The 22,439-nt window shown below is 58.6% G+C and overlaps 1 protein-coding gene across 1 annotated transcript; it reads left to right on the forward strand.

Annotated features, from left to right (window-relative positions):
* Nucleotides 1–2,303: 2,303 nt before the first annotated feature.
* Nucleotides 2,304–21,360, forward strand: GPR108 (G protein-coupled receptor 108). The gene is made up of 18 exons (XM_030547482.1): nucleotides 2,304–2,417; nucleotides 6,991–7,110; nucleotides 8,764–8,814; nucleotides 9,405–9,502; nucleotides 10,130–10,242; nucleotides 10,823–10,905; nucleotides 11,338–11,409; nucleotides 12,205–12,306; nucleotides 13,218–13,351; nucleotides 13,498–13,573; nucleotides 14,495–14,568; nucleotides 15,174–15,291; nucleotides 15,913–16,043; nucleotides 16,710–16,753; nucleotides 16,897–16,946; nucleotides 17,074–17,157; nucleotides 17,847–17,983; nucleotides 19,618–21,360. The coding sequence occupies exons 1-18, from the start codon at nucleotides 2,304–2,306 to the stop codon at nucleotides 19,688–19,690; spliced, it is 1,674 nt and encodes a 557-aa protein (XP_030403342.1). The 3' UTR covers nucleotides 19,691–21,360.
* The last annotated feature ends 1,079 nt before the right edge of the window (nucleotides 21,361–22,439 follow it).

Raw genomic sequence — 22,439 nt, forward strand, 5'->3', positions numbered from 1 at the left:
TGACTCAATGGCTCAATATTTTTTTGGATTATTCCATGAATTTTTGATACTTTGACTTTCTAACCTGATTCAAGATCAAGATGTGGAAAAAATTTCAGAATACCAAACCCTTGCACGACAGTTTCCCACTCAGCTCTAGTTGTGATCCCACTGGCTTTCAGCGCAGCATTGCTTTATTGCCATAACAAGCAAGAGGAGTGTTGCCAAAGTGAGAAAGCTAAGCTGCTAGTCCTCATTTTAACCCCTTTCATGGCCTATCCCCACCCTACCTATCACCTCTTATAATGTATCAAGGCATCACATCCACACCAAGTCCATCCTCTTTCCAGAAATGAGGGCAGTCTTAAATGTTCATTTAAACTTTGTTTCACCCACAAGCATCTTTGAGCATTCTCCAAGCATTTTCTCCTTCCAAGCCTTCCTTAAAATTCTTCTCTGCTGGGATGCTCATAAAAAAATTGATGGGATGAGGCTACTGATTTGAAATGATTAGTTTTTCATGCTAATCAGTATCATCTTATTGTTTCCTATTGCTCCCCTCACCAGGCAGCTGTTTATTTGATCACCTGCTGTCTACTGTCTTGGTCTGTAAGTTCTTTGGAGCAGGGACTGTCTCCTTGTTATATGGTTGGGGCCTCCAAATGCTATTGCAAGACATCTAATAATCATGAATTAATTAGCGAGGGTTAGGCAGAGGTGTTGGGCTGTAGTGGGAGGTGCTCTCTCCTATGACTCAGCTGGAAGCCAAGGTTCCAGTGTGGTATGAGGAGGGTGCGGTGCAGATGCATCTTTGTAGATGAGACATAAAATTGCAGCGCCGAGCAGTTGTGGTTATGAAACCCCCCCTGCTGTTTTGGCAAGTTGTGATGAATTATTCATGTTCATAGTTCACCTGGCTCCAGCAGCGTCTATGCCAGGACCTTAAAAAATCTTTACTGGCACACACATACTGAGCCTCAGAATCCCCCTGGGAAGCCCCACCCGTCCTTTGGAAAATCTAATGGGAATAGAACCAAGGGGTCCTGGCTCCCAGCTTTCCACTGCTCTAACCACTAGACTACACCTTCTCCTAGAGCCAGGATAGAACCCAGGGTCCTGGCTCCCAGCTCTAACTGCTAGACCAGGGATCAGCAACCTTCGGCACATGGCTCGCCAGGGTAAGCCCCCTGGCCGGCCAGGACAGTCTGTTTACCTGCCATGTCCGTAGGTTTGGCCGATCGCGGCTCCCACTGGCCGCAGTTTGTTGCTCCAGGCCAACAGGAGCTGCGGGAAGAGACGCGGGCCAAAGGATATGCTGGCCACGGCTTCCCACAGCCCCCATTGGCCTGGAGCTGCAAACAGCGGCCAGTGGGAGCCGCGATCGGCCGAACCTGCGGACGCGGCAGGTAAACAAACCAACCCTGCCCACCAGGGGGCTTATTCTGGCGAGCCATGTGCCGAAGGTTGCCGATCATGTTAGACCATCCCCCTCCAATCCCCCCCAAAGCTGAGCCTAGAACCTGGGGTCCTGGCTCCAACTGCTAGACCACCCCTCCCAGGGCTGGGCCTAGAACCCAGGCGTCCTGGCTCCCAGGTCCACCCTTCCCATCGTCTCAGGGCAGGGGGTTCTCAAACTTCGTTGCACCTTGACCCCCTTCTGACAACAAAAATCACTACACGACCGACCGCAGAGAGGGGACGGAAGCCTGAGCCCCCACCACCCCAGGCAGGGGGGTTAAACGGAATCCCAAGGGCTTCAGCCCCAGGTGGTGGGGCTCAGGCTTCAGCCCCTGGCGACCCCATTAGAATGGGGTCACGACCCAGAGTTTGAGAATTAGGGATTTTGCCATTCACTGCCCCACATTGCTACAGAGCTGCTATGCCCCACACAACAGGTGGGGGAAGGTAAAGGTCCTAGAGCACCCTGGGAATTGTAGTTCCAGCCAATGACCAGCAGGAAGGGGAAGCCTCTATGGCTAGGCATCATGGGAAAAATAGGGTTAGCCCCTCGGGCTGATGGGAAATGTAGTTTCTAGCGCTAGGCATCATAGGAAATGTAGTTCCAGCCCAAGGCAGCATGGGAAACGCTACCATTGGTGCGCTTCCCTGTCAGCCTCAAGGCCTGTGGGCGGGATAACTGACATCGAGCTCGTATTGGCTGAGCTTCCCGGTAGGGGGCGGGTGCAATCGACGAGTTGGGCGATGATTGGCGGCGTGGCGGGGTCGCGGCGCGCCGATTGGCGGAGCCGGAGGCGGGCGGGGGGCGGAGGCTGAGTGGCCGGAACGGGACGAGGCGCGGCGGGGCGGCCAGCCGGTGCCCAGGGATGTTCGGCCGGAGTCGGGGGCGGCCCGGGGCCTCGCGGGGGCTGGGGCGGCTCCTCCCGCTGCTGCTGCTGCTCGGAGGCGCCGCGGGCCGGATCCACCGCCTGGTGCTGACGGTGAGCGCGGCCTGGGGACCCGGACCGGACCGGACCGGACCCCCCTCCCCTCTCCCTCCCCCCCCGGGATCGGACCGGACCGGACCGGACCCCCCTCCCCTCTCCCTCCCCCCCCGGGATCGGACCGGACCGGACCCCCCCTCCCCCTCCCCCGGGACCGGCCCGGACCCCCCCTCCCCCTCCCATCCCCCTTCCCCCGGGACCGGACCGGACCCCCCCTCCCCCTTCCCCGGGATCGGACCGGACCCCCCCTCCCCCTCCCTTCCCCCGGGACCGGACCGGACCCCCCTCCCCCTCCCCCGGGACCGGACCGGACCCCCCCTCCCCTCCCCTCCCCCGGGACCGGACCGGACCCCCCCTCCCCTTCCCCCTCCCCCCCCGGGATCGGACCGGACCGGACCCCCCCTCCCCTCCCCCTCCCCCGGGACCGGACCCCCCCTCCCCCGGGACCGGACCGGACCCCCCTCCCCTTCCCCCTCCCCCCCGGGACCGGCCCGGACCTCCCCTCCCCCCCGGGACCGGCCCGGACCCCCCCTCCCCCTTCCCCTTCCCCCCGGGACCGGCCCGGACCCCCCCTCCCCTTCCCCGGGATCGGACCGGACCCCCCCTCCCCTTCCCCTTCCCCCGGGATCGGACCGGACCCCCCCCTCCCCTTCCCCTTCCCCCGGGATCGGACCGGACCCCCCCTCCCCTTCCCCTTCCCCCCGGGATCGGACCGGACCCCCCCTCCCCTTCCCCTTCCCCCCGGGATCGGACCGGACCCCCCTCCCCTCCCCTTCCCCCCGGGACCGGACCGGACCCCCCCTCCCCCTCCCCCCCCGGGATCGGACCGGACCCGACCCCCCCTCCCCCTCCTCTCCCCCTTCCCCGGGATCGGACCGGACCCCCCTCTCCCCTCCCCTCCCCTCCCCCCGGGACCGGACCGGACCCCCCCTCCCCCTTCCCCGGGATCGGACTGGACCCCCCCTCCCCTCCCCTCCCCCCGGGACCGGACCGGACCCCCCCTCCCCTTTCCCGGGACCGGACCGGACCCCCCCTCCCCCTCCTCTCCCCCTTCCCCGGGACCGGACCGGACCCCCCCTCCCCCTCCTCTCCCCCTTCCCCGGGTCGGACCGGACCCCCCCCTCCCCTCCCCCCGGGACCGGACCGGACCCCCCCTGCCCCTCCTCTCCCCCTCCCCCCGGGTCCGGCCCGGACCGGACCCCCCTCCCCCTTCCCCAGGACCGGCCCGGACCCCCCCTCCCCCTCCCCCTTCCCCGAGACCGGACCGGAACCCTCCTCCCCCTCCTCTCCCCCTTCCCCGGGATCGGACCGGACCTCCCCCTCCCCCCGGGACCGGACCGGCCCGGACCCCCCTCCCCCCGGGACCGGCCCGGACCCCCCCTCCCCCTCCCCCTCCCCCGGGACAGGCCCGGACCCCCCCCTCCCCCTCCCCTTCCCCGGGACCGGCCAGGACCCCCCTCCCCCTCCCCTTTCCCCGGGATCGGGCCGGACCCCCCTCCCCCTCCCCTTCCCCCGGGATCGGGCCGGACCCCCCTCCCCCTCCCCTTCCCCCGGGATCGGGCCGGACCCCCCCTCCCCCTCCCCCTCCCCTTCCCCCGGGATCGGGCCGGACCCCCCCTCCCCCTCCCCTTCCCCCGGGATCGGGCCGGACCCCCCCTCCCCCTCCCCCTCCCCCCCCGGGATCGGGCCGGACTCCCCCTCCCCCCCGGGATCGGGCCGGACCCCCCCTTCCCCCGGATCGGACCGGACCCCCCCTCCCCCCTCCCCCGGGATCGGACCGGACCGGTCCCCTGCCCAGGGACTGGATTGGACCGGACCCTCCCCTTCCCAGAGACCGGACTGGACCCCCCCCTTCCCCGGGGATCGGATCAGACGCTCCCCTTCCCCCACTCCTTCCCCCAGGATTGGCCCGGACCCCCCCTTCCCCCTCCCCTGGGATCGGACCGGACCCTCCCCGTCCCTCCCCCCCCAGGGCCTGGACTGGACTGGACTGGACCGGACCCTCCCCCTCCCAGAGACCGGATCGGACCCTCCCCTGCCCAGGGACCAGACTGGACCAGACCTTTCCCCCTCCCGAGAGACTAGACCCTCCCCGTTTCCCTCCCCAGGGACCGGACTGGACCCTCCCTCCCCCTTTCCCTCCCCAGGGATCAGACCGGACCGGACCCCGCCCGCCCCCCCACCCAGGGACCGGACCGGACCCTCCCCTGCCCAGGGACCGGACTGGACCAGACCCTTCCCCCTCCCAGAGACCGGACCTTTCTCCTCCCCAAGGATTGGACCGGACCCCCCCCGGCCCGGGGACCAGACCGGACCCTTCCCCTCCCAGGGATCTGACCGGATCAGACCCTCTGCCCTCCCCCTCCCCAGAGACCGGACCGGACCCTCCCCTGCCCAGGGACCAGACTGGACCGGACCCTTCCCCCTCCCAGAGACTGGACCCTCCCTCTCCCAGGGACCGGACTGGACCCCTCCCCACCCAGGGATCAGATCGCACCGGACCTGACCATCCCCCATCCAGGGATCGGATCGAACCCTGCCCCGGGTACTAACACCGACCCCTCTGACCTCCTGTGGAAGGACTGATCCCCCCGCCCCCTGATGAGGCCAACTCCTGAGCTGGGAACGCCCTCCCCTGGGACATGACTGGACCGCCCTCGGGTGGGGCATCATAATGCCAGGATGGGACTCCCTGACCCTCAGGACTTGACCAACCCCCTCCAACCCTGGGATGGGACTGACCTGCCTGGGCTTTGGGCACTCCCCACAACAGCTGGCATGAGACCGACCACCCTGGCTTTGAGCTTCCGTGCTCCCCCCCACCCCCCCAGCTGTCCTCTCCCCAATCTGGAGCGTCCACTGCATGATCCTCCTAAAACCCCCTGCTAATCCCCCCTCACCCTTGCTGGGGCTTGAACTACCCTTGGGAACACCCCTGGGAATCTCCCTGAGTCCTTCCTCCCTCACATCCTCACCTTCCCCAGCCCAGGGCTGGGACCCACCAGTTCTCCCCAGCACCTTGTGATCCCCCCCAGCCTCCATCTCTCCCATCCCTGCCTCAGTTACTCCTTCCCCATCATCTGCTTGGGCCCTTCCACATCATCACCCCCCCCCCCATGCCCTCTGCCACTCCTTCCCATGGCGCTTGGCCCTGGCCACCTTCTCCCTTGGTGACCCCTAACACAGCAGTTCCTGGACTTGCAGGTGGAAATGCTCTGACAACGCAGTGGTGGGTGAGAGGGGGGCCTGGGTAGCTGGGGGACCTTATGTGGACAAGGCCATTGGTGTTTGGGGGAACACCAGATGAGGCCTGGGGGAAGTCCGGAGCAGATCTGAGTTTGCATTGTGTTGAAACAATGTCACATGAAGACATAACAGGCTGATTGTCCAACGCCTGGGCTGTGGTTACGTGTGCGGGCAGCCCAACGTTTCTGGAGTGTGGAAGGCCAGATAAGGAACAGGGGGTTGGGCCCCTCAGGCCTAGGCAGCTGAGAAGGGTGTCAGCCAGGTTTTCCAAGCTTTCTGTTTTATTTCAGTATGTGGATGATGTTATTTGTGTTTCAGTTGCTAAATAAACATGTGAACTCATTGGCTACATGGGGGGTTGCTTTCTTTCCAAATCTGCTGGATGAAGACACTGTCCTGATCTCACCTCATTTCCCCCGGCTGCACCCCCATTCTCCTCACCCAACTCCCCCATCCCCCAAACCTGTTCTTCTCCCTCCACTGCTCCGTCTCCTCTGATACATCCCAGTCTGATCTGGGGGCAGGAGAGCTATTATTTTCATTACAAACAGACCAGAGCTCAGGTCTAACATTCATGTGCGCTCGGAGGGGGTGCCGGTGTCTGGGGTTGGATTTGCCCCCTTAACAGAGATCGGAGCTGGCTAGGAAGCTTGGATCCAGGTGTGAGCTTCCCTACGGGCTGGGAGGAGTGCTCAGTTCTCAGGCTTTGATTTAAGCAGTGTCACAGCTGACTCCCTTCTCTGGGAGAAAAACATGGCTCAGATCCTGGGCTCAGTCTCGCTCTGAGCCTGTCTGGGGGCTGAGCAATGAACTCGTCTTCTTTAAGCAGCTATGTCAACGGGAGCAGCCCATCGCTGCAGTTTGTGAGCTGGGTTAGATTTCGAGCAGTCCCGTCCCTATGGGTCACCACGTTGCCACGTCCCAGGTGACCCTGTGTGACGAAATGGCAACTTGGCTGATGCAGACACGTGATCTGGATCCAGAAACCGCTAATCTCGCTCCTGCTTCAGCCTCTGCTCACCCTGCCCCTCTGGAGTCGCTTCCTCTTCTGAAAGAGAAGCAATTCTGATGCCTCTGCAGCTTGCGAGGTGAGATAAATCTGGCCAGCCAAGGGTAGAAGAGGCGTGCTGGGCCCCACTCATCTCTCTGGCTGGCTGCACGAGCATGACTGAAAAGGCCACCTCGAGGCTTGGCCCCCTGGCTGGAGGCTGCTGCGTGGGGCTGCCCCTTGTCTCCCATTCGGGGGAGTGGCATGTTTTGCTGCTGTTGCCAGCCAGCCTAATAGGCTTGGTCGTGTGACGGCTTCCTGCCTCATCTATTTCAGGGCGAGAAGAGGGCTGATATCCATTTGAACACCTTCGGCTTCTACGCGAATGGCTCCCTGGAGGTGAATGTGAGCCGGCTGCATCTCAGCCTTGGCAGTGCCAAGCAGGACAAGCCTTGGGTAAACACCGCGGCTCTTCTCAGGAGCACTCAGTCGTGTAGTAGTTCGTGGTGCACGCCAGGGAGCGATCACCCTCCACCCCCCTGTGATTCCCAAGGAGACTGTGGGTGTGAATGGCACCGTGCCAGGGCGCTTCACACCTGCGGGGCGCTCCTGCAGTGAATCTAGCACTCTCACCAATGGGAGCCGAGAGAGCTGGGTTGAGCTAAACTTCAGGTCTGAGACACCTGCTGTCCTGGGTTCAAATCAGGCAGAGGAAGAATGACCCAGGTCCCTAGCCTACAACTGGGAGATCAGTTCAGTGCTCTGCCACCGACCTCCTGTGTGACCTTGGGCAAGTCATTTAGATGGAGAATAGAGGCCCAGAGAGGTACTTAAGGGGGGGAAAAAAAACGATGTTAACAGCACTTGGAACGTTAAATACAGGAAATATTGTGAGGTCGTGTATGTGTGCGGGTCGTTTAAGTACCTAAGGCAGATCAGATCCCTGGCTCTGGCCTGTACCCTCCATTAAGCCAGCTGGGGGAGGGAGGATAGAGGCAGCCACCCGAATTAGAGCCCGAGTTAACTCTGTGACTGCAGTGAAGACCTACCCTAGACCCGTGGTCCCCAACCTTTTTGTGGCCAGTAGCACATTCATGTTTTCAGAAGTGTGTGGTGGACGCCAACAATTTTTCAAGGCTTATTTTGTATTTGTACATTAAATAATACCAAAAAATCATATTTAATGTTACATAATATATGAATCCAGAGAGAAGCTGCGAGGACAGAGAACACTGGTGCCTGCAGCCCCGGAGTTCTCTGTTCCCTTCAGGCGTGGGGCCGCGGCTTCTCTCTAGCTTAAGCTGTGGCCCCATGCCTGCCTGGGACCGAGAACACTGGTGCCTGCAGCCCTGGAGTTCTCTGTCCCCGGCAGGTGCGGGGTTGTAGCTTGTCTCCCCTGCTGGGCACTAGGTGGGCACACATTAATACCCTGGTGGGTGCCATGGTGCCCACAGGCACCATATTGGGGACTGCTGGTAGAAGCAGCCAGCAGGGCTCCCGCTCCAAGGGGCTGTCCATAATAATAATAAGAAGAGATACGTATCTCCTAGAACTGGAAGGGACCTTGAAAGGTCATTGAGTCCAGCCCCCTGCCTTCACTAGCAGGACCAAGTACTGATTTTTGCCCGAGATCCCTAGGTGGCCCCCTCAAGGATTGAACTCACAACCCTGGGGTTAGTAGGCCAATGCTCAAACCACTGAGCTATCCCTCCCCCCCTTAAATCTGTAATGCATTAGGGGCTGGGTGGGTCCCTTAATTTGGTGGGTTTCAGTGTTCCAAGGGTGGGTGGGTCTTAACAGGTTTTTTGAGGTTGATCAAATAACTTATGGTGGACAGCCCCCAACACTCAGTCCATCTGGTAAGAAATCCAAGTAGCCGAATACCTTTGGGCTTTCTGGAGCTAATCAGCGAGCTGGCCTGGAGGGCCGTAACTGTATCATGGGGCATCTTCATGCCTTGTATGGGAGACACTGTGGCTGGCTGCCCCCCTGGCAGAGCTTCTGTGCCTGCCCCACCTGAGCCTTTCCCATCTGCCGAAAGCTCAGGGTTCTGCCCCTTGCTGGTGGAGATGGGCTTGGTTATAACAGATTAATCCTTTTTATTTCCAGGTTGGCTTCAGCTTGTCCAGGACGAGGATTCGCGAGGCCCTCTCCTACCCAGTGAGTTGCCATTTTCTGTGTGTGCACGAACTCTTCAGAGTTTGTTTGGGAAGCGCTGCTGTTCTGGCGGGGGACTGTTTTCAGGGGGCAAGTCCTGCTCAATGGGTGATGTGTTTCTCTTGAGTGACCCCTTCTGGCCGATCCCCTGAGCACTGCTGACTGGTTTCATTGCATGGAACCTAGACAGGTTCTCTAGGGCTAGGCTGTAGTAAAGGAATCCGAAAGGGGGAATGTCTGGAATCTGCCATCAGTTACCTCTGGGAGCCACTGGAAAGACTGGCTGTAGGGGAAGTGAATGTGAATCAGTCCCTTGGAGAGGCAGCAGGACCTAGTGGGTAGCGCTCTGGACTTGAAGTTGATGGGACCTCAGTTCTATTCCCAGCTGTGCCACTGACCTGTTGAGTGTCACATCCCCTCCCTCCCTGTGTCTCAGCTATTTAGATTGTAAGCTCTCTGAGGCAGGGACTGTCTCTTACTATGTACAGCATCTGATGCAGCAGGGCCCTGATTTGAGGCCTAATGTAAATCCTGATGGTGGTAATTAAGATAGCTTGTACATGTGTTTTTTGTCTGATCTGACGGGGAGCCAGTTTTCCTCTCTGCAGGGAAAGGAATCTCATAACTGCACCTTGGAACAAACCGGAACGGAGTCACGAATCCTCTTCCTCGTTGATGTCAAACAGAAAAAGCAAGTGAAATTCTGTCTGTGCTTATATATATTTCGTTGGACTCCTCATCTGGCCTCCCGCTAAATTGACTGGAGCCATTAATGGCAAATTAGCCTAGTATCTAGACTCTTCTGGGTCCAGGGATCAGAGCAGCCCCTAGCAAATATACAGACAGCTTGTGTTGTCACCAGCACTGGCTGCAACCACCCCTGATATCAGGTGGTATGTGAGAACCGTGTGAAAGATGACTGGGATTAGAGAGGGAATAATTAAGGAGATGTGATAACGGTGTATAAATTAATGAGTGAATGGTAGACAGAAGATCAGTCAGGTGCTCCTATGTATCTGCGTGTAACAGGAGGTTACACAGTGAAATGGAAAAGGCAGCAGATAAATCAAACTGCTACTTTTACTCTGAGCACTACACCCTCCCAGCCCTCTCCCAGCTGGGAGTAGAACCCAGGAGTCTTGGCTGCCAGTTATAACCACACATTCCTCTCCGAGAGCTAGGAACAGAACCCAGGAGTCCTGGCCCCCAGCGACCGACTAAACAACCCTTTGCATAACTGATCTCGCCCCCTCTCCACGTCCCTTCTGACTCCATTGTGTCATGCCCCCTGTACTGACGCTCGGTTCTGTCCTTTCAGGGTCCAAGTGCGGCAGCTCGGCGAGCAGAAGAAGCTGCAGATTTATTCCGGTCTGCTCCCTGAGGTGCAGAATGGGGGCTCGGATAGCAAGGACCAGGCTGCTGCCAATAAAGGTGAGGGAGACTGGAAGCGGCTTAGACACCCATGTCTTGCTGTTTCCTATTTGCCTGGAGTGAAGCAGCCTTCTCCATGCTGCTTAAGAAGGGGCTCGTTTTCTCCTTAACGAGAGTGCTGCAGTTAATTGCTTAACATGGCAGGTGCATCTGATCTCACTAGGATTGCCCCATGCTCTCAATATGTAATTCGGTGTGCTTCTGGGGTACCTTTGTTCCAAGGCTCTCAAAGTGCTAGGGGGAACATGGCCAGATTACAGATGTAGAGGGACCCCACTGCTTGAAATGCAGCCATCTCTGGGGTGGAATGTGGCAGCTATTTAATAGCCACCCAGCACTGGCACTCCTGTTTAGGACAGGACGTTGAGGCTACCTCATTTCAAGGAGGCAGGTCATTGTTGTTCTATCCCAGCCACAGCTGCGATGGAGGCCCTATCATGTTGGGTGTTGTTTTCGTGGGGAGCAATGGATGCAAGGGCCTGAAAGGAGGTGGAGGGGGGGCTCCCAGCCTGAGCCTTGTAGCAGGAGCTGGAGTTAATGGCATCTAGTCCATGACGAAGGGCTGTGTTCGTTCTACCAGGCACAGAAGGACAGCAGAAAGCGCCTGGTAAAGTGCCTGACGCGGATGACTCCCAGAAGAAGACAGCGGCCGAAGGCAAGCAGGTAAATGCCCTTCAGGGACTGAGCCGAGGGCAGTTCCCAGGCAGCTGTGCCAGGTCACCGGGCTTCCGCCAACCCAGCCGGTGCCTGCCGCCACCTCATTCCAGCGCTGTCCTCTCTGCAGAGCCCAGGGAGCCAACTGCCCGTTGTGGGGCAGAGAGGCTGGGGAGAGGGGTAGACTTCAGAGGGCTTTGGGGAGCCAGTGGCTGGATGGGAAGCGGGCAGCGATAGAGTCCCGGTTGTTGCTCACGCCAGCATGACAAGCAGCCCTAGCCCCCGGACCAGCAGCTGGGAACTGTAGCACGGCTGAGCCACAGTAAGCCTGGATCTGGGTGATCCCCGGGCAGAGCAAGCCCTGCTCTTTCCTCCTCTCCCACGTGTGGCAGGCGACTCCAGCTCTATGTGCATTAGTCCTTATTGGTCTTTCTCGTGCAGCAGGATTCCAGCCATGGAGGGGAAAATCTCTTCCTAGATCTCGACAGCGTGAATGACTCCTACAACTTCAGCGTAAGCGTCGCCCGGCTGGATGGAGGAAGGGCCTTCCTGGAACAAGCCAACAGCTCGTGTTCTTCCCCTGTGTCGTTGTCCCGTTCCTCCCACCCCCCGTCAGACCTGTGGGCCCATATGGCCTGGTGTTCCCCACCCCCGCCAATCAGACCTGAGGGCCCATGTGGCCTGGCATTCCCCACCCCCGCCAATCAGACCTGGGGGCCCATCTGGCCTGGCATTCCCCACCCCTGCCAGTCAGACCTGTGGGCCCATGTGGCCTGGCATCTCCCCACCCCCGCCAGTCAGACCTGGGGGCCCATCTGGCCTGGCATCTCCCCACCCTCACTTCCAAGACAGGTCAGCCTGTCCTGACTATCCTGGTATCTCTGCTTCCCTGTAGCCTATTCCCCACCCCTCCCTGCCACATCAGATCAAATAAGTGGCCTGGTCCAATGGCATCCCACCTCCTGCTGTGTGGGGCGAGGCCATTGGTTGGCCTAGTCTGGTATCCCTACCTCCTTGCTCAATGGGCCTGGACCCAGCTGGCCCATCCTGGCCAATGAGGGCTGCGCACTGCTCCTTAGAATCGCTGCTGGGTTGACTTGCTCCCTGCTTTTCCAGGGCCAGAATGGGCTGCAGCCCAGGGAGGGAGGGGCAGAGCCCCGGAATCTTAACATGTCTGTAATAGGAACTCCACTGAGCAGGGGGGGCTCCTCAGCCTGTCTCCTGCAATGAGTCAACCTGGATAGCTCCGATCAGAGCCCTGACTGGTAACACGGGTCTCCCGGGGTGTCTCCCGCTCTGTCCTTGCAGTTCCACGTAGTGATCGGCTCGGAGGCGGAAGGGCTGTACAACCTCAACTTTCACAACTGCCATAACAGAGCCCCGGCAAACCAGATGCCGTACGACATCACCGTAAGTGTGCATGCGGGAGACGGTCATCCCCCCCTCCCTCCAGCAGAGGCAGCAGAGTTCTAATCCTCTGGTACAGACTTCCCCTCTCTGCCTTTGGGCGGATTAGAAAGCAGAGTAAAGCACTGGTCTGGGACTCAGGAGACCTGGGTCCTATTCCCTGAATAAGCCACTTTCCCCCGCTCCGTGCCTCAGTTTCCCCATCTGTAAAATGGAGATAATGATACTGACCTCCTCTGCGAAGTGCTTTGAGCTAGATATTTGTATTGCTGTAGTGCCTAGGAGCCCTAGTCATGGCCCAGGACCCTCCTGTGCTTGGCGCTGCACAGACACAGAACGCAAAGCCAGTCCCCCTGCCCCAAAGACCTGGCAACCTAAGTAGAAGCCCAGGTGCTCAGATACCCCACACAGAGCCTCAAATGCTTGTCATGCTGCAATAGACTGGATGAATGGGTTATGAGGGATCCTTACCGGGCTGTGGTCTACAAGTGTCTGGGATTCAAACCCAGGTCTTCAGTGTTCCAGTCCAGGGCTTTATCCACCAGGCACAGCTAATCTAGAGCAAACTGTGGGTCTGCCACGCATCTCCAAAGCCACAGCATGTGGGGGGAGTTTGTCATACATCTTCAGTCTGTGTTTGTTGGTCCCAGTCCCATCAGCCTCCCTCTGCACGCTTGCTGTGGCATATCAAACCAGCGAGCCCCTCTAGCCTGGTAGCCCCCCTGCCATGTTGGATCAGCTCAGTGGTCCACCCAATGTTCCCCCACCTTTCCAGACCAACGCAAGGGGCCACTTTAGCCCGGTGCTCCCCTGCCACCCTGGATCAGATCTCCTGTCGTCCCTGTGCGGTGGGATGTTTTTTTTCAGTCGGCATCTCCCCCAGCCATAGCTCCCGCTCTGCCTCTGCTTTGCAGGTGATGATCCGAGAGAAGAACCCGGACGGGTACCTGTCGGCTGCCGAGATCCCCCTCATCAAACTCTATCTGGTCATGTCCGCCTGCTTCCTGGCCGCGGCCACTGTGTGGGTCTACTTCCTCTGCCAGCACAAGTGAGCCCCGCCTCTGTGATCGGCTGTGTCCACACTGCTTTCCCCAGGGCAGGCAGCCTTCCTGTCTGTTGTACCTCACCCTGCCCCCTTTCCACCCCCAGAACCGCCATGGGCATCAGCCTGATTGCGCATCTCTCTACCCGCAGGTTCAGCGTGTTCAAAATCCACTGGCTCATGGCTGCCTTAGCATATACCAAGGCCCTTTCCCTTCTCTTTCACAGTGTAAGTAGCCAGCTATGCCGATGCAGGGGGGCCCAGTGACAAAGGGCTTGAGAAACCTGGGCGCTAGCCATTGGCCTCCTGGCTGATCTTGGGCCAGCTGTGCCTCCCTGCCTCAGTTTCCCCATCTATGAAATGGGAATGATGCTGCCAAGTGCTTTGAGATCCATAGATGAAAAGCGCTCTGAGCGAGGTGTTTGTCATATGGTCGCTCTTAGGAGCCCCAGCCATGGATCAAAGCCCCATTGCGCTAGGTGCGGGACGCACACCGAAAGCCGGTAGAGCCTGGTGTTATTGGACAGCGGCCGTACCTGGGTTCACTGCAGTCGGGCTCCCACTGACCCCCGTGAGCCTCGTCCTCAGCTTAGCGGGCGTGTCTCTGTCTAAGAGGTGAAATGTGCCCAGGGCCTGCTGGCTTGGGGGATTGGGTATGGCTGGGGAAGACGCTAGCTTGTAAGGTGTTAACCTGAATCCAGAGCCCCTTGAAAAGCATCAGTGCAAACTGAGCATGCTGGACTGACTGGTTCTGGGGTCCTCTCTGTTCTCAGCGTGCTGGCAGGGACAGTGTCCCCCTCCCTCCCTCCCTACAAGCCTGTGTCACCCCTGCTAAGAATCTCTGACCTTTCTCAGGGAAGGGCTGATCTACCCCCAGGAAGACAATGGTGTCTCTGGCATGCAGGGCTGAGACCCGTCAAATTCATCTCATGCACTGGCTGCCCGACCGCCATCTCGCGATGGCGGTTAGTTACCCTGCCGGGCAGGGCTGTTGGCACAGAGGTGAATGGCTCTGAGCCCCCCTGGCTTTGCCACCAGCTCCTGAACAGGCAGATGGATTTTGGGTGGCTATGGTAGGTGTTCTCCCAGCCTGTCTAGCCAGAATCAGGAGGCTCCAACTGAGACCCCGTTCTCTGTCCTCTCTCTCAGATCAACTACTATTTCATTAACACCGAGGGTCACCCGATCGAGAGCTTAGCCGTCATGTACTTCGTGACCCACCTGTAAGTGCAGAGCATCTCGTTACGGGGCCTACGCGGAGGGAACATATTCTGTGATACTCTGTAGCCCGGCATCATGGCTGGCTCCGGGATGGGGGCCCTGGAGGAACCGACGGATAAGGGGGGAGCTTGCAAGTACTGTAGTCCCAGTTTCTCCCACCAGGGGGCACTGGCTGGGGTGTGGTGCCACTGGGAGGGTTGTGGGGAGGTCTCGCTACTACAGTCCTCCCAGCAGGAGGTGCCCTGGAAAGTGTCATAGGACATTGATTGCATGGAGCTGATAATTGCAGGGGATAGTGTAGGAGGGCTGGCTCTGGGCGGAGCTCTTAGCCGCTCCAATCCCAGTCTTTCCCAGTAGGGGGCGCTGTATAGAGCGGGGCAGGAGCACTGGCTGTGTTGGAAGCTCCTGGATACTGCAGTTCCAACCTCTCCCAGCAGGGGGCACTGTGGGGGGCAGGGGCAGTTGTGCAGGGGAGGGAGAGTGTCCCAGTTTCTTCAGTCCCAGCACGTTGTGGCTCAGGAAACACAGCCCCTCCGTGACTCGCCCTGGGCCAGCCCTGCCTCCCAGAACAGGGCACCCGCCTGAGTTGCCTCTGGGTGCCTTACAGGCTGAAGGGCGCCCTGCTCTTCATCACCATCGCGCTGATCGGGACAGGCTGGGCCTTCATCAAGTACATCCTGTCGGACAAAGAGAAGAAGCTCTTCGTGATTGTCATCCCCCTGCAGGTGAGGGGTGTGACGGCTGGGAGGAGCTGGCTATGAAGCGGCCGCTTCTGCGGGCGGCCGTCTCCTTGCCATTCTGCCTTCAAAGCCAGAGCAGTGCTGGGTGAGGATGTTGGGCTGGGGTGGGGCTGCTGGATCTGGTTCTGTCTCGGTTCCTTTCAGGCTCCCGGCGCTGAAAGCGAATGATTCAGGGAAGCAATTCCCTTGGTGAAGCACCGTCAGCTCATGGACAGAGCCCTGGGCAGGACCTTGGGAGATGTGGGGTCTGCTTTCCGCTCCGCCCCTTGTCAGCTGGCTGACTTCAGCCAAGTTGCTTCCCCTCCTCATCTGTGCCTCAGTTTACCCATGTGCGAGATGGGGATGATGGTCCTGTCTTTCCCTACAGAAGCGCTTGGAGATCTCCAGATGAAAAGTGCTAAATAAGAGCCAGGTGATAGCGCCCTGCTCTCCTCTGGCCTCCGGGCAATGTCCTGCACCGGGCAACACATGTCTTGGCAAGCGGGGGAAGATACAGGGCACATGCTGGGGTGGCAGGTATTTGGGCAGCGACGGTTAGTGCCCGCCTGCAGGATGCCCGCCTGGGGCTGTGAAGTCCCTTCATCACCTGCCTTTCCCATTGCACAGGTGCTGGCAAACATCGCTTACATTATCATCGAGTCCTCGGAGGAGGGCAGCAGTGACTATGCCTCCTGGAAGCAGATCCTCTTCCTGGTGGACCTGCTCTGCTGTGGGGCCATCCTCTTCCCTGTGGTGTGGTAAGAGCTGGGCCCACCTCGGCGGTGGTACTGCCTTGGGTTGGGAACCCGCCAGGTCTCACAAGCTGAGCTGGGTCAGTGCTTGGATGGGAGATGGAGGAAAACTGCGGGATGGAGGTGTCAGTAGGGGGCGCTCTCCCAAGTCAGCGGTGACCCCCATGCTGCTGTATTGCAGGATGGGGGGTTAGTAGGGGGTGATCTCCCCTCAGAATCAGTGCTGACCCCACAGTGCTATGGGGGACCGTCACGGATGCATGTGTGGAAGATGCTGGAGAAGCCCAGGGTGGTATAAATTATAAAGGGAAGTCTGTCTCTCTGGGGTCATGGTGGTGCCAGTCACTCCCCCCAATAGGCCCCCATGGGAAGTGTCCGGTGCAGAGGGGTGTCCCAGCTGTGCACACTAACCTGGGGGTTGACACAGTGTTGGGGATTGATGGGACCATTGAAGGCTTCATGGGGTGCGGCAGGGGGGCGAATCTTCCCACAGTCCCATGGGAGTTATTGCTTTGGCTTGGCCATGTCCCCATGGTGGTGATCTTTGCATCCTGCCCCTGTGGGCCATGGGCCCAGCGGGCTTGTCTGCTCCGGGCCAGTGGAGTTGCCCCAGGAAACGCGGCTCCAGAGCCGAGGGCGGGAACTGCTGAGCATCTGTTTGTCCATCCACAGGTCCATCCGCCACCTTCAGGAGGCCTCCAGCACAGATGGCAAAGGTGAGTCCGTCTTGACTTCCTCCCGAGAAGCCCAGCTGCTCCCCCCACCCCCTCACTCTGAGGGGGCTCTGTCCCCCTCCGTCCCCCTGATCTGGAACCTGCTCCCAGCACTGTGTGACAAACTCCCCTTGTTTTATTTCCAGCTGCCACAAACCTGGCGAAACTGAAGCTTTTCAGACATTATTACGTCATGGTAGGTGCCCCCGGCCCTGGCTCCTCTCTCAGGGATGTTGGCAGCGCCAGAGCTGTCTGCGTGATGGGACCAGGATCCTGCCCGCGGCCTCAGTCGCTTTTTTCTTCTCTCTCTCCCGCTCTTCCAGGTGGTGTGTTACATTTACTTCTCCCGTGTCATTGCCATCCTGCTCAAATTCACTGTCCCCTTCCAGTGGCAGTGGCTCTACGAGGTGAGGAGAAGAGAGGAGGGGAGGGGAGCAGGATTGCTGTGTTCTGTTCCTAGCAGTGTCACTGATCCACTCTAAGATCCTTATTGGCAAGACGGGGGACATCTCCCTCCCTCCCTCCCTCCCAGCTGGGCTCTGGACGTGAGTGGTGGTGAAGTGCTTTGAGAGCCATCGGTGAGGCGCTGTATTGTATAGGCCAGGTTTTCTTGCCTCTGGACTGGAAGTGGCAACTGGGGATCTGCAATGCTTTGCTTACCCTGCAGCCCACCCAGCTGGGACTGTGAGCTGGTGCTAACCACTGCTGGGCCACTACTTGGCTAGGAAACCACCAGGGAGAACCCAGCTGCTTTTGAGAAATGCTGTCAGCCATGGCACTCTTCCGGCTGGTCACTGTAGCAGGCTGTGCTGCACTCGGTCAGATTTCATGTAAATCCAAGAGTCTGAGATAGCTGCAGCCATTTCAACAGCCTTCCTTTCCCAGGTCAGTTTCCTTCCCAAATTCCAGGGTAGGCAATACACATTCAGGCCTAGTTTTTTCTCTATCACTCATTGTATAATTCCTCCCTTCCTGTCCTAAACTGTTGCTGTGGGCTGTTATGTCCCACCCCAGAGCCTGCTGCATTTCAGCAGCAGCTGCACTGATCTTGGACTCCGCTCGCTAGGCCTGAGGACCCTTCTTTCCTTCCTTGCAGCTCCTGGTTGAAGTATCCACCTTGGTTTTCTTCATCCTAACGGGATACAAGTTCCGCCCGGCTTCAAACAACCCTTATCTACAGCTGCCCCAAGAGGATGAGGAGGAGGATGAGGAGGAACTGCAGATGAATCAGGTGTAAGCAGCTAGATCTCTGGGTGGGGCTGAGAAGAGGGAAGTCAGGCTCATTCCCTGTGGTACTGGGGCTGAGGGAGACGGTGAGCAGGGAAACTTGCCCGCTTTGTCTCTCAAACATCCTGGGACCAACAGGGCTACAACCAGTTTGCCTACGTAGAATAGCTATTTGGGACTGAGTTATTCTGGGTCAGTTTTTCCTCCCTGTGAGTAGGCTTGGAAGAATTCGATGTTTATGGTTTTGATGAATAATAGCAATGTTTGTTTTAAAGTATTTTCCCCTCATTTTTATGTTCACAAGGAAAATCGAGGAGGGGCAGACAATCATTAGCTAGTGATGTGGCCGTTGAAATTGACATTAAAGTTTTAAACGCCAATTGGCAACGTCCCGTGGCAAAATATACCGAGTAAATAGCCTTCGATCAAACTCTGAAGTCTTGAGCTGCATTTTTCTTACTTTGCCTCTCAGTTATCGATGGAAATATTTGTGTTGGGGGGGTATGTTGGGTGAAATCCACCTTTGACTTTTACCAGTAAAAATCGAATCCTTCCAAGCTCCCCTGTGGAGATCAGACTAGATCAGTGGTTTTCAGATGTTTTTTCCTGGTGATCGAGTTGAAGAAAACCATCAATGCGTGCGACCTAATGGAGCTGGGGATGAGGGGCTTGGGGTGTGGGAGGGGGCCCAGGGCTGGGGCAGGGGGTTGGGGTGCTGGAGTGGGTCAGGGCTCTGGGCTGGGGCAGAGGATTGGGGTGTGGGGGTTAGGGCTGTGGGGTGGAGCTCAGAATGAGGGGTTTAGGGTGCAGGAGGGGGCTCCAGGTTTGGGGGGGGCTCAGGGTTGGGGTGCAGGAGGAGATCAGGGCTCTGGGCTGGGGGTGAAGGCTCTTGGGTGGGGTCAGGGATGAGGGAGTTGGGGTACAGGAAGGGGCTCTGGGTTTCGGGGGGGGAAGGGTTGGGACAGGGGGATTGGGTCACAGGGTTGGGGCACAGGCTTACCTCTGGTGGCTTCCAGTCAGCAGCACAGCCAGGGTGCAGGAACAGACTTTCTGCCTGTCCTGACACCGTGGACCGCGCTGCGCCCCAGAAGTGGCCAACAGTAAGTCTGGCTCCTAGGTGAAGGCACGCAAGCGGTTCCCCCCCACAGGCACCGCTCCCACCCCGACTCTCATTGCCTGGGAACCAGCCAGTGAGAGTGCGGAGCTTGTGTTGGGGGCAGGGACAGCGCACAGAGCCCTGTGGCCCCCCGCCTATGAGCCGGACCTGTTGCTGGCCACCTCCGAGGTGCAGCGTGGTGTCAGAACAGGTAGGGACTATTCGTTTTTACTGGCCGGCCGCCAGGGTCCCTGGCAGCTGAGCAAGGCGACCCAGTGCCTTGCATTCCATGATCCAAACTTTGAAAACCACTCGACTAGATCCTGAGTGTCCCTTCTGACCTTAAAGTCCGAGTCGTCTAGCTCCTGCTCCACAGTGCCCTCTGTTCCGTGTCAGGGCAAGTTCCAGGTGCTTTCCAGAAGGGAGGGCGAATCTTAGCAACCTGCCATGATACCCCTGCAGTTCCAGGAGCTGTAGAGGAAGCAGCCAGATCTGATCCATCCCCTCAGAGTCTGGGGTCATGTGTCTCGTTTTCTCTCTGCAGGGTCACAGAAGCCGGCATCCATGAGGGTCTCTCCAAGCTGAAGAAGAGCAGGGCCGCCCGCGAGGCGGTGTGAGGCCTATCCACCCAGACTGTTGCTAGCGCTCGGGCCGTGGGGAGGCCGCCGGGTCCAAGCCTGCGGCCTGGCTGAAGATTCCCAAGCAGGACAGAGAAATCTGGGGTTTTGTGTTGAATTCCTGCCTCTCTGCTCCCCTGCCCCACCTTGTGGCAGTGCTAAGAACTGCATGTCCCTGTGCAGTTCCAGCAGCTGTTCCCAGAACCAGGTCTGTTCTCCGGACTGCAGGAAGTTCAGACGAACTCTGGATGGCTGAGGGCTGCTGTCTCTTGTACAGGGCGGGGGGTGGGGACTTTGGCCCTTCTCCTTCAAGAGTGGTTTCCAGACCCAATTCATGCATTCCTGCTGTTGGCTTAGATGCATCCTCCACCAGCAGCCCCCACCCTCATCGGCTCTCCTACCCCCTTCTCCTTCACTCCATTGACTAGCTGGGGCCAACCAGCCTGCCTAGCAAAGGTGGAGCTAGCATTAAATGCCAACATCTGGCTGGGGTCAAAGAGGTCCTGTACCAGTGGGGTGAGTTGATAGATCATTCCCAGGCAGAGGAGAAATGTCACAATCTTCAACTGAGACTAAGCTCACCAGCCCGAGGGTTGCTGGTGGTGCTGAGCAACAGGCCAGGATCTAGACAACATCTGAGCAGTGATGCTTGGCTCACCCTCATCTGGATGTCGGTGGCCCCCCTGTAGCTGTGGGCCATGGTTTTCACTCTAGCAGTAGTGGTGCCTCCTTCCTGGGAAAAGCAGTTTTTCAGGGGCATGCTGCCCCTGGCTTCTTGCTAGACCCTGTCGGGTGGTGGGTTCAGGTGTTATTGTAGCACCAACTGGGACCTCAGGGCTTGTGTCTTGGTTGCCGATCTCCCCAGGAGCTGGCTTCGTTCCTGCTCAGAGCCCAGCGCTAGATCCTGCAGGCTCGGCTCCTGCCCTTGGTTACCTGCGCAGCTCTGTGGAAACTGGGGCTCAGAGCTGGGGCTAATGGAGGAGAGAACCCGGCTTAATTTAGCTCCCTGTGAGCTGGGGCAACCACCCTGCTCCTCCAGTGGAACAAGCCTCTTTAACCCTAGACATAGGGTAGGTGGGACCCGCTGTATCCCTGCTGCGATGGGCTCAGCACCCCTGGAACAGCAGGGCCAGTCTAAAGGCAGGGGCAGGCGCTAACCGTGCGAGGCCAGGAATGATTTTGGGACCAGGCCCCCGCTTGTGACACTAGCGGAGTTCAGGCTGGGGTAGAATAGCCAGTGTCCCGATCTTAAATGCATTTATACAACCTGCCCAGTGGCTGCAATGTGGGGGAGGGACCTCCCCACAAGGGAGATCTTACTTCCGGGATGGGGGTGGGTGACACTACCCTCTTTCTGGCTGCCTGTTACTCTACCAAATAACTCTGCTCTGGGTTGTGATGCCCCTATAAGTGGGGGCTCAACCCCCAACACCTCACCCCACACACACACATGCACCTTTGATTTAAATTCCTCATTACTGGGAACAGTGGGCCTCAGTGGATCCCCCATTGTCTCAGCAGGGTCGGGTCAACATGCCCACAGTGAAAGGAGTTCCTTGGCTTCGTTGTAACTTGCTACACTGCCTGGCGTGGGAGGTCTCCAGCTTTGACTTAGGGGGGTGGGTGGGCTCTGTGCATTCCATGCTCGTGTATAAATGGCCCTTTCCGTATCTCGGCTCTGGCTTATTCATTTGGGTAAAACAGCTGCTCTGGGACTGCAGCTTTTGGAGCATGGAGCGTGTGACGGTGGGCTGGGCGGAGTGTCGTGACTTCACCCTAAAGCCATGTTCATCCTAAAGCACATAGTATCCAGTTATGATCTGGGCTTTACAGTGGAAGGACCTGAGTCTGATCCATCAGCCCTGGTGCCTCTGTGGGCACCAGGCATCGGATCATCGTTCAGGTCCTCGTACCCATCAGTACCCGGCTCGGATCAGATTCGGTGAGGAATCCTGGGTGTGCAGCATGTTGCGTATATGCTAGGAAGAAGATGGGACCACCACCACCATCAGGTACTTAATGGGCTGAGGCTGGCCTTGGCTGATGCTTGCATGGCTGCAATAGGCCTCCCTGTCTGCACTGGTGCTGCACCACAGGAAGGTGGCTGTGGGGTGCCATGGAAGCAATTGATTATACGTATGACTGTAACCCTCCAGGATCACTATGATCTACAAGGTCACAACAGCACAGCCCCCAGTTGGGTTATGGCCCTGAGGCTCTCTCCTGCCCCCCGGCCCCTTGATCTAGGCCAGGGAGCTTCCAACAGGTTCCCAGTTGGCAGTGTCAATTCCACCAGCTAAGTGTGAGTTGCTGGCTTCCAAGCTGTATCACTCCAGGCAAGGCAGCAGGATCAAGGGGTGGGGTGGAGGGTGGCTGCTGGGGGGAGGGATTGTGCTCTCTTCAGGAGGGTAGAGCCCTATGCACAAGAGGGCTTCTCTAGGCTATCATGATATTGCAAGGGTTCATGCACAGCCACCCTGATCCTGCCTCTGCCACAGCCTTTCTGCATGGCCATAGGCACCTCACTTAGCCACTCTGTGCCTCAGTTTCCTGTATATGAAAAGTGGAGAACAGCCCTACCCTGCTGGCCCCAAGGCATTGGGAGAATAAATACACTTGCAGATGTGAGGGGCTCAACTACTACCACAAGGGGGGCTGTTAGTACCATGGAGGGGGGGAGGGGATAACTTATGGGGCAGATGTAGCCTCCCCCCAGCTGTCCTGTCTCTGCCCTTCCCTCCATGGACTC

The sequence above is a fragment of the Gopherus evgoodei genome, unplaced genomic scaffold (genome assembly GCF_007399415.2).
Source record: "Gopherus evgoodei ecotype Sinaloan lineage unplaced genomic scaffold, rGopEvg1_v1.p scaffold_59_arrow_ctg1, whole genome shotgun sequence".
NCBI classification, from domain to species: domain Eukaryota; kingdom Metazoa; phylum Chordata; order Testudines; family Testudinidae; genus Gopherus; species Gopherus evgoodei.